Source organism: Aethina tumida, chromosome 6 (genome assembly GCF_024364675.1).
Source record: "Aethina tumida isolate Nest 87 chromosome 6, icAetTumi1.1, whole genome shotgun sequence".
NCBI classification, from domain to species: Eukaryota; Metazoa; Arthropoda; class Insecta; order Coleoptera; family Nitidulidae; genus Aethina; species Aethina tumida.
In genome coordinates, this window is record NC_065440.1 from 10,756,914 (window position 1) to 10,768,931 (window position 12,018).

A 12,018-nucleotide genomic window follows, 5' to 3' on the forward strand; every position below is an offset into this window, starting at 1 on the left:
TCCAGTCTTTTCTTTAGAGTAACTGAAGAATGATTATAAAGTTAAACATTTAAACTTTTAAGTATTTAATTTAACAGTTAAGTTAAAAATTGTACTGATGGTAAATCCAAAAGTTTGGAAAGGTTTCCTTAATCTTTTTGTCGCAATTAATTAAGCATTTAATAAAACAAAATACGTTTTAATTATTGTTTCAGGAACTGTGACAAAATGTAATATTTCCGGAAATAAATAAAATTTAAAAGTTCTAATATTTCTCTGCTTCACAACTACTAAAATCTCTTCAATCACTAAACCAAAAAGCATTAAACAAATGTAAAAAACAAAAAAAAATGTTTTAAAAGTAAATATAAAAAAATAATACTTTTATATCCCTCATGGAGAGGACAACGGTCTTGGATGGGATTAAATAAAACAACAGTTTTGGAAGAGTTGAAAATTGTATTTGTAGAGTACGAGTAAAGGGTAAAAATTGTTCAACAATAGGATAAATACACAGACAGTAAATTGGAGAAAAGGTGTACAAGAAAAAAGTACCTTAAACACTAACAAAAAACCGCCACAAAACGTCCACAAAAGTGCCTCCGTCAATTTCGTACGTTCGTGTAGTACGCCAAGTCGGATTTTCGAGACGTTGCAGGGGCGAATTTATACTATGTACAAGTTAGAATGTTTGCTTTACAAAATAATCTGTCGATCCAGACCAAAATTTAACCGATCATTCAACAGTCGTGTGTGTTTGTGTATATTACAATAATATTAATAATAATAATATTAACGTGTATGTAGTTATACACGATTAAAATTCATCTACCAACTATCCAACAAAGGCATATGAGGTAAAGGAGTGTCAAATCGTACTTGATATGGAAAACTCACAATTTAGATTCGATGAACACGTCGTGCGTGTCTTCAATGGTCCCGTCGCTCATGTTTTTCTTGTTTCTTTTTTTTTTTTTTGGTAATTTTTCTGCAGTTTTTTGGGGGGATGCTACTCTAGAAAATCGTTAATTTGTATGTGCTCAGTGTGATTCCTGTAATATACGTTCGTGCAAACCTCTGTACAGTTTGCTTGTGCTGCTTACATAACATGTAGGTAATTTTATAATATTTTTCTCTTATTTACAATTGTAAAGCTATCAGAATCAGTCGGATTTAACGTACTTGATTTATATATTTACACACATTGGATTTGTGCAGTTTTACGCCAATTACTCCTAACAGTCTAGTTAAACAATAAGTACAAGGTGTTTCTAAGGTGGGTGACCAAAATTTGGAAGCACATAGGACACTTCTAATAATCGGGAGGTTCTCCTGAAGAAGACAGCCCGTCAAATTTAATTTTTAAAAATTGTTTTTGTCATATTTCCGTAATCTTTGGGTCAAAGGTACTTAAATTTGGTGTCGTTCCCCTCTTTTTCTTGCTCTAGTTTCTACGCCACTGAATATTTTTAAAAACTGTTAAGCTTTTCAAATTCCTTGCACAATTTAGAAGGAAAAAGTACTCTTGATTAATTTCGATTATTCAACTCGTTTATGATCTATTTTGTTGTTGTTGTTTAAAGTCACTAATTTTCTTCAAACATTAAGATTGAAATATCTCAAAAACGGCTGTGATATCAAAATTAACCAACAGTATTTTTTTGTTCTAAATTGTTCAGAGAATATAAAAACTTAATAGTTTAAAAAAAACATTTAGTGGCGTAGAAAACAGGACGAGAGAAAGAGGGGAACCCCCAAAAGTCTATCATAAGGGAAAAAATTTATTATCTTGATTCATAGATATGTATTTTAGGATAATACACATCAAATTTAGGCATTAAAGGGCTAAAAGTGACGGAAATATGAAAATAATTGTTGAAATTTAAGTTTTGTTCAGGAAAAACTTTAGAAAATATTTTTATTTAGATTTCTTCATTATTCTGTTCTCAAATTTTGATAACTTATGTTAGAAACATCTTATATATATTCAGTGACGTAAAATAGAATAGAAGTGGTCCAATTTTAACTAAACAGTCGTGCATAAGAAGACAAAAGCTGGTTAGAATTTGTTGCTCAGTATTCATTCCGCTTCTGTGTTGTTTAAACCTTCTTTCCATTCAATTATAATCAAATTAATTCAGTAAAAGTCGGTGAGACATCATAGACAGGAGGGTTCAGCCCTCTCACCACAAATTTTGGGGCACCCTCAGAGTCAAGAAGAGGTCTAATGGATTGGAATACCTCAAGACAAAATTTTCCTCATTGGATCAATGGTTAGTCAAGAATCTGGATCATTGTGGGGGTCCAATTAATTATTAGTTTAATTTTTTTATAGATATCAATATATGTATTGTTTTTAACTCAAGTAACCCAAACTGTAAACTAGAATTCTTCTTCTTTTCTACGTCACTGAATATATTTGAACAAGGAAGCTTCAAACTTTTGGAGGGATTTCCCATAAATTTCTAAGTGCTTTTAGATTGTCAATAACTGATAGTAAAGTGAAGTTTTCCAGTCTTTTCTTTAGAGTAACTGAAGAATTATTACAAAGATAAACATTTTGATGGTGAATTTTTAAGTATTTAATTTAATACTTAAGTTAGGAATTGATGTAAATACAGAAGATTCAAAGATTTCCTTAATCTTTTTATAGCAATTAATTAACCATTGATTAAAAAAAGATGTACTTTTTAATTATGGTTTCAAGAACTGTGGTAAAATGCCACGTCCAGAAATAAATGAATTTAGAAGTTGGAACAGTAATATTTCTCTCCTTCACAACTACTAAAATCCCTCCAGTCACTAAACCAAAAAGCATCAAACAAACATAAAGTAAAAAACAAAAAAACCATTTATTAAAAGAAAATATAAAAAAATAAAAGTTTAAAATCCCTCATGGAGAGGACAACAGTCTTGGATCGGGGTTCTATCACCGCAACTCCTGATTGTGGTCGACGTTGACCTCCTTGACTGCCTCAAGCGGCGAGTCCAGCGACAGCTGTTTCTCCTGCAACCAATCGTAACTACCAGGCGCCGAATTCGAACGTCCCGACCTTCCTATGTGCTGCCTTTGTGCCGACTTATCGTCCGAACGGTCCGTGCCAATTTGGGTGTCTCTGCGATGTAAAAATGGGTTCTAAAACAAAAAGTTGGGTACAAAACTGTCAACTAGGTGATGCTTGAGAGGTGTATTACTTGGAATGAGTGTTTCTTAAGCATGTGCTTGATTAGAATGAGCGTGTCCAGCTTGGGGATGGAGGTGATGACCTTGGCCACGTCTTCCTCCGTCACCTCCACCAGGTGGCAGTTCTCCTCCTCACTGGGGAGGTGATGCAGCCCTCCTTTGGTCACCCAAGGATGCAACTAAAACAACACGCTTTGGTTATCGAATTTATTTGGTAAACCAGGAAGTACTGACTTTGATTTCAGCCAAAGTGATCCTTTTAGTCGGGTCTTTGATCAGCATCTTCCTAATCAAGTCCTTCAGTTCATCGCTAATCTCGGGCTTGTCCGGAAACTCCACCGGCTGGCTCCGGATCTTCGAATACAACCCGATCTTGTTCTCGTCATAGAACGGCACCTTGCCGTAGACGAAGGCGTACAAAGTTATGCCCATGGACCAAATGTCGGCCCCCTTGCCGCTGAAGCCGGCCCGATGCTCGCCCAGCGCTTCCGGGGCTGTGAACGCCGGCGTGCCGGCCGTGCTGCTCAGGAACGCGTCCGAACCGTGGAACTCGTTGCAGACGCCCAGGTCGGCGATCTGCAGACGACCGGACTCGCTCAGGAGAAGATTGGCCGGTTTTATGTCCCTGTGGATTATCCTCTGGTAGTGCACTGTAATGGTTACGTTAGTGTGGTGCTTTGGTGACTCTGTGAGAGGCTTACGGTATTCAATGCCAAGAACTACGTCCCTGAAGTACTGCCTGGCCTGCTCCTCCTCCAGGGGCTTGTCGGTGGGCACTTCCAGAACCTGTCCGCCCTCCAGAAGCTCGAACACTAGATAAAGATGATCCTCGACTGGGTCGTCGAGGACCTCCACCAGTTTGACCACGTTTGGGTGGTCCAGCTTTTTTAGTATGGCTATTTCCCTGTAGACTTTGTGCACCGGATGCTTGGCCGAGTTTTTGTCCATTCTGGGGGGCAATCTGCCGAACATTCCTGCCTTTTTAAGCAGCTTTTTCTTGGACATTATTTTCATGGCCTAAAACACATAGTACATTAATATTTGTTTCTTCATTAGAAGCGGGAGGTTACATAATGAGTATCGTCTTCTTCATTGTAGGCAAGCTTGACTATTCCATAGGAGCCCTGTAGAAAAACAAATGGGATCAATAACGCTGAATAATAAATTAACGAGGTTTTAATGTCTGTCAACGGTTCTTCTTTACCTGTCCAATTGAATCCATAAGTCTGTACTGGTTCAACTGCAAATACATGCCGGACTTTTCGATGCTGACCCTGCGGGACTCCCTCAACGGCTGTCGCTTCCTGTTGCACCTGGGGCTGTTGGTGGGACTTGCATACGGCGAGAAGGGGCAGTTTGGGAAAATCGGTCGATTATCGGCGGCTGAAAGGTAATTAGAATGAAACGGTCCGGCAATCGGTCCGGATTTCGTTTTCACGTTTTACCTAATGATTTCGATTGGTGAACCACCTTGGGATTGATGTGCATGGAACTGGCCGACTCGGACAGTTTTTTAAGGGAAGGCACGTCGTTACTTATCACAGAAACGGGGATTCGGTTGTCGGGCTCGTTTTCGACGGGGGACGACGTCGACGTCGCCGTCTTCTGGTATGGGAATGCGGTGGCGCCATTCGGCTCCGCCTCCTTCGGTTTTAAGTCAACTTCCACGGCTGAATGTCTGGAAATGGTTTTTGGATTGTAAATCTACTACAGTTTTATCTTGCATCTTGTTTTCTTAATAAAAACAAGCTTTTTTGATATCTGTTAATAGATATTTATAATACAAGTTAATGTAAATTTATGTGAAATGAAATGTCCAACTTTTTTTAGTTTTTCTGAAATAAATTGGCAAAATTGCCAAATTCTTAAGAATAAAAAGTTATTTTAGTAATTTCTCTGTAGACTCTATGGTTTATAATAACATTCAATAAAAAAATTTTAGGTGAAAATAGAAAGAATATTGAAATTCCATTTCTCCAACTTTTTAGTTTATTCTGAATAAATTGGCAAATTTGTATCTAATATTCATCATGAATGAAAAGCCATTATTTAAATTTCTCTGTTGATTCTATAGTTTATAATAAAATTCAATGAAAAATTAAGTTAAAATAGAAAAAATATTATTGACTCGATTGGTGTAAATTCCGTTTATCCAATATTTTTTGTTTTTCCGAAATAAACTGGCAAAGTTGGATCTAATGTTTCTTAAGAATGAAAAACTATTTTAGTAATCTCTCTGCAGATTCTAAAGTTTATAACAGATTTTAATAAAACTTTAGGAAGAAATAGAAAGAACATCATTCAATTGATTGGTGGAAATGCCATTTCTCTAACTTTTTTAGTTTTTTCTAAATAAATTGACAAAGGTGGATCCAATATTTATTAAGAATGAAAAGGTATTTTTTAAATTTCTCTGTTGATTCTATAATTTATAATAAAATTCAATGAAAAATTAAGTTAAAATAGAAAAAATATTATTGACTCGATTGGTGTAAATTCCGTTTCTCCAACATTTTTTTTTTTTTGGAAATAAACTGGCACAGTTGGATCTTATGTTTCTTAAGAATTAAAAACTATTTTAGTAATCTCTCTGCAGATTCTAAGGTTTATAACAGCATTTAATAAAACTTTAGGAAGAAATAGAAAGAACATCATTCAATTGATTGGTGAAAATTCCATTTCTCTAACTTTTTTAGTTTTTTTCTAAATAAATTGGCAAAGTTGGATCTAATGTTCATTAAGAATAAAAACCTATTTTTTAAATTTCTCTGTAGATTCTATAGTTTAGAATAAAATTGAATGAAAAATTAATTGACAATAGAAAAAACATAATTGAGTTGATTGGAGCAAATTTTATTTCTCCAACTTTTTATGTTTTTCCGAAATAAACTTGCAAAGTTGGATCCAATGTTTCTTAAGAATGAAAAGCTCTTTTAGTAATCTCTCTGTAGATTCTAAGGTTTATAAAAGATTTTAATAAAACTTTAGGAAGAAATAGAAAGAACATCATTCAATTGATTGGTGAAAATGCCATTTCTCCAACTTTTTTAGTTTTTTCTAAATAAATTGGCAAAGATGGATCCAATATTTATTAAGAATGAAAAGGTATTTTTTAAATTTCTCTGTTGATTCCATAGTTTATAATAAAATTCAATGAAAAATTAATTGAAAATAGAAAAAATATTATTGACTCGATTGGTGTAAATTCCATTTCTCCAACATTTTTTGTTTTTTGGAAATAAACTGGCACAGTTGGATCTTATGTTTCTTAAGAATTAAAAACTATTTTAGTAATCTCTCTGCAGATTCTAAGGTTTATAACAGCATTTAATAAAACTTTAGGAAGAAATAGAAAGAACATCATTCAATTGATTGGTGAAAATTCCATTTCTCTAACTTTTTTAGTTTTTTTCTAAATAAATTGGCAAAGTTGGATCTAATGTTCATTAAGAATAAAAACCTATTTTTTAAATTTCTCTGTAGATTCTATAGTTTAGAATAAAATTGAATGAAAAATTAATTGACAATAGAAAAAACATAATTGAGTTGATTGGTGCAAATTTTATTTCTCCAACTTTTTATATTTTTCCGAAATAAACTTGCAAAGTTGGATCCAATGTTTCTTAAGAATGAAAAGCTCTTTTAGTAATCTCTCTGTAGATTCTAAGGTTTATAAAAGATTTTAATAAAACTTTAGGAAGAAATAGAAAGAACATCATTCAATTGATTGGTGAAAATGCCATTTCTCCAACTTTTTTAGTTTTTTCTAAATAAATTGGCAAAGATGGATCCAATATTTATTAAGAATGAAAAGGTATTTTTTAAATTTCTCTGTTGATTCCATAGTTTATAATAAAATTCAATGAAAAATTAATTGAAAATAGAAAAAATATTATTGACTCGATTGGTGTAAATTCCATTTCTCCAACATTTTTTGTTTTTTGGAAATAAACTGGCACAGTTGGATCTTATGTTTCTTAAGAATTAAAAACTATTTTAGTAATCTCTCTGCAGATTCTAAGGTTTATAACAGCATTTAATAAAACTTTAGGAAGAAATAGAAAGAACATCATTCAATTGATTGGTGGAAATGCCATTTCTCTAACTTTTTTAGTTTTTTCTAAATAAATTGACAAAGGTGGATCCAATATTTATTAAGAATGAAAAGGTATTTTTTAAATTTCTCTGTAGATTCTATAGTTTAGAATAAAATTGAATGAAAAATTAATCGAAAATAGAAAAAACATAATTGAGTTGATTGGTGCAAATTTTATTTTGCCAACTTTTTATGTTATTCCGAAATAAACTGGCAAAGTTGGATCTAATGTTTCTTAAGAATGAAAAGCTCTTTTAGTAATCTCTCTGTAGATTCTAAAGTTTATAACAACATTCAATAAAGCTTTAGGTAGAAATAGAAAGAACACCATTCAATTGATTTGTGGAAATGCCATTTTTCTAACTTTTATAGTTTTTTCTAAATAAATTGGTAAAGTTGGATCTAATGTTCATTGAGAATGAAAAGCTATTTTTTAAATTTCTCTGTAGATTCTATAGTTTATAATAAAATTTAATGAAAAATTGATTGAAAATAGAAAAAACATTATTGAGTTGATTGGTGCAAATTTTATTTTTCCAACTTTTTATGTTCTTCCAAAATAAACTGGCAAAGTAGGATCTAATGTTTCTTAAGAATAAAAAGTTTTTTTAGTAATCTCTCTGCAGATTCTAATGTTTATAATAACATTCAATAAAACTTTAGGTAGAAATAGAAAGAACATCATTCAATTGATTGGTGGAAATGCCATTTCTCTAACTTTTTTACTTTTTTCTAAATAAATTGGCAAAGTTGTATCTAATGTTCATTAAGAATGAAAACCTACTTTTTAAATTTCTCTGTAGACTCTATAGTTTATAATAAAATTCAATAAAAAATTAATTGAAAATAGAAAAAACATTATTGAGTTGATTGGTGCAAATTTTATTTCTCCAACTTGTTATGTTTTTCTGAAATAAACTGGCAAAATTGGATCTAATGTTTCTTAAGAATAAAAAGCTCTTTTAGTAATCTCTCTGCAGATTCTAAGGTTTATTACAACATTCAATAAACATTTAGGTGAAAATAGAAAAAAACTTCATTCAACTGAATGGTAGAAGTGCCATTTCTCCAACTGTTTTAGTTTTTTCTAAATAAATTGGCAAAATTGGATCTAATGTTCATTAAGAATGAAAAGCTCTTTTATAAATTTCTTTGTAGATTCTGTAGTTTATAATAAAATTCTATGAAAAATTAATTGAAAATAGAAAAAACATCATTGAGTTGATTGGTGCAAATTTTATTTCTCCAACTTTTTATGTTATTCCGAAATAAACTGGCAAAGTTGGATATAATGTTTCTTAAGAATGAAAAGCTCTTTTAGTAATCTCTCTGCAGATTCTAATGTTTATCATAACATTCAATAAAACTTTAGGTAGAAATAGAAAAAACATAATTCAATTGATTGGTGGAAATGCTATTTTTCTAACTTTTTTAGTTGTTTCTAAATAAATTGGCAAAATTGGATCTAATGTTCATTAAGAATGAAAACCTATTTTTTAAATTACTCTGTAGATTCTATATATTATAACAAAATTCGAGGAAAAATTAAATGAAAATAGAAAAAACTTCATTCAATTGATTGGTGGAAATACGATTTCTCCAACTGTTTTAGTTTTTTCTAAATAAATTGGTAAAATTGGATCTAATGTTCATTAAGTATGAAATGCTATTTTTTAAATTTCTCTGTAGATTCTATAGTTTATAATAAAATTCAATGAAAAATTAATTGAAAATAGAAAAAACATTATTGAGTTGATTGGTGCAAATTTTATTTTTCCAACTTTTTATGTTTTTCCGAAATAAACTGGCAAAGTTGGATATAATGTTTCTTAAGAATGAAAAGTCATTTTTTAAATTTCTCTGTAGGTTCTATAGTTTATAATAACATTCAATAAACATTTAGGTGAAAATAGAAAAAACATCGTTTAATTGATTGATAGAAATACCATTTCTCCAACTTTTTTAGTTTTTTTTCAAGTTAATTGGTAAAATTGAATCTAATGTTCATTAAGAATGAAATGCAATTTTCGTAATTTCTCTGTTGATTTTGTAATTTATAATAAAATTCAATGTAAAATTAAGTGAAAATAGAAGAAATTTTGTGCAGTTGACTTATGGAAACTCTGTTCCTCCAACTTGCCTAGTTAGTGCTAAATAGATTGGTGTTGACATTAACTTTTAATCAAGAATAAAATCTAATTTTCAAACCTCCCCAGTCAATTATACTGAATTTTTTAACATTTTTAGACTTCCACAAATAAAATTAGATATGGTACTACCGTTAATAAAAGCACCAAAGCCAAATCGATAGCGAAAACCTAATTATTTTAAACTGTAACAAAATTTCGAACCTCCGGGCACCGCTATAATAAAAATTTATGACACCCCCGCCACGATCCAATTCAAGTGCCCCATAAATTAGCGGAACATCCGTCGCGGGACTTCGTTAAAAATTCACGTGCTGCACAAATCCACCGCAAAAACACCCGCCTCATCTATCCCACGGGAACGTCGCACGTTGCGCCGCATCTTGGCGGCACTTGCGTCAACAAAACTAAACATTTAAACAATCACACACGCTCACATCGCGATCCGGCGAACGTGAACTGTAAAACCCCCCCAGATCCGACATTTTCCGCCCCTTTGGACCGAAACCAAAGGGGCCTCTCGGTCGGATCGTTCGTCGGATCGGACGCGATCAAAGGGCCCGTCCGTCGGCGTTAATTTTGGACCGCACTAACCTTGGTATGTCCCCGATTTTGGGCGGTCGTGTTTTCCTGCAAGCGCACCCGTCCTGCCACAGATTCGCTGAAACACACACACAGAGACACGTACTGAGTGAAAAACTTACACTGGACAGGCAAAACATTTACAAAAGCCAAACAAAAAAGTAACACACAGTGATACAACAAAAGAAAACGTACGGTTTGGTTCGGTGCTCATGTTATTGGAACGCAGTTGGATTTGTCGTTTTGTTCGGGTTCTTGGTGTTTCTTGTTTTTCTCAGATAGCACGGACGCAAACAAATTAAATGAGATATCTGGTCCCCGTTTTTTATTTTTACGGCGTGATCGTTCTAAATTGTTCGAGGATCATAGGTCAAATCTATACTATGTCCACCACATATTGTTATTTACTGACGACAAATGGACTAGTTTTAATTATGTTGGCGTTTAACGTTGGTAAACAACATAAAAGTCAATAATTATTTAATGTAAAACTCGCATTTTTATGGAATTTTTAATTTTTGGTGATAAATCACATGACACTAAAGTTTATCAGTGAAAAGTGGTATTTTTTGATTCCCAGTAAGTTTTATCTATCATCTGTCTATCAGTTAAATTAATGAAGTAATAGAGAATCGATTAGTGAAGTTTTAAATTCTATAGTCTAATCCGTAGTTAATAATTTAAACAGACACTAATTATTATTTAAGGAAAATACTATTTTTGGTGTTCTCTGTAGATTAAACGGTTTCTAATAAAACCTAATGCATATTTAAGAGTCTATAGAAAAAACAATGAGGAAGAGATTGGTAAAAAGTGCATTAATCTGTCACTCACAGTTTGTTCATAATAAATTATTAATGTTGGCACTAAAGATGATTTAGGAAAACACTATTTTCGGTTTTTTATCTGTAGATTCAATAGTTGCTAATAAAAAGTATTAAATATTTAAATATCTATAGAAAAAATAATAAGGAATCGATTGGTGAAAAGTACATTATTGTGACTTCCATGGTTTGTCCGTGATAAAATATCAAAGTGGACACTAATGATTATCTAAAGAGAACACTGTTTTTGGTGTCTCCTCTGTACATTCCACAATTTCCAATAAAAATTCTTAAACATTTAAGCATCCATATAAAAAACTCTAAGGAATAAATTGGTGATAAGTGCATTATTCTGACTTTCACAGTTTGTTCATAATAAATTATTAAAGTTGGCCCTAAAGATAATCTAGGGAAGCTCTAGTTTTGGTGTCTTATCTGTAGATTCAACACTTTCTAATAGAAAGTATTAAATATTTAAGTATATACAGAAAAAATAATGAATCGATTGATGAAAAGTACATTATTGTGACTTCCATAGTTTGTCCGTAATAAAATATCAAAGTAGACACTAATGATTATCTAAAGAGAACACTGTTTTCGGTGTATCCTCTGTACATTCCACAATTTATAATAAAAAGTCTTAAACATTTAAGCATCCATATAAAAACACTAAGGAATAAATTGGTGAAAACTGCATTATTCTGACTCTCACAGTTTTGGTCATAATAAATTATTAGAGTTAGCACTAAAGATAATCTAGGGAAACACTATTTTTGGTGTCTTATCTGTAGATTCAATGGTTGCTAATAGAAAGTATTAAATACTTAAATATCTATAGAAAAAATAAAAAGGAATCTATTGGTGAAAAGTGTATTATGGTAACTTTCATAGTTTGTTCATAATAAACAATCAAAGTAGACATTAATGGTTATCTAAAGAGAACACTGTTTTTGGTGTCTCCTCCGTACATTCCGCAATTTCCAATAAAAAGTCTTAAACATTTAAGCATCCATATAAAAAACACTAAGGAATAAATTGGTGAAAAGTGCATTATTCTGACTCTCACAGTTTTGGTCATAATAAATTATTAGAGTTAGCACTAAAGATAATCTAGGGAAACACTATTTTTGGTGTCTTATCTGTAGATTCAATAGTTGCTAATAGAAAGTATTAAATATTTAAATATCTATAGAAAAAATAAAAAGG

General features: G+C 31.9%; 1 protein-coding gene across 6 annotated transcripts in view; it reads right to left on the reverse strand.

Annotated features, from left to right (window-relative positions):
• The window catches only part of LOC109606516 (calcium/calmodulin-dependent protein kinase kinase 2), a 49,579-nt gene that overhangs the window by 944 nt on the left and 36,617 nt on the right, over positions 1-12,018 (reverse strand). The window contains exons 3-10 of one of the 6 annotated variants that reach the window (XM_049968433.1): positions 10,001-10,067; positions 4,609-4,841; positions 4,368-4,546; positions 4,234-4,287; positions 3,865-4,180; positions 3,398-3,813; positions 3,175-3,342; positions 2,813-3,115 (exon numbers count right to left, since the gene is read on the reverse strand). In XM_049968433.1, the coding sequence (XP_049824390.1) occupies positions 2,909-3,115; positions 3,175-3,342; positions 3,398-3,813; positions 3,865-4,180; positions 4,234-4,287; positions 4,368-4,546; positions 4,609-4,841; positions 10,001-10,067 (1,640 nt within the window). In that variant the 3' untranslated portion in view covers positions 2,813-2,908. Of the gene's footprint in view, positions 1-2,812; positions 3,116-3,174; positions 3,343-3,397; positions 4,181-4,233; positions 4,288-4,367; positions 4,547-4,608; positions 4,842-10,000; positions 10,068-10,183; positions 10,291-12,018 lie in introns of those variants that run through there. The other 5 variants (XM_020023059.2, XM_049968429.1, XM_049968434.1 and 2 more) reach the window with 5 other exon arrangements.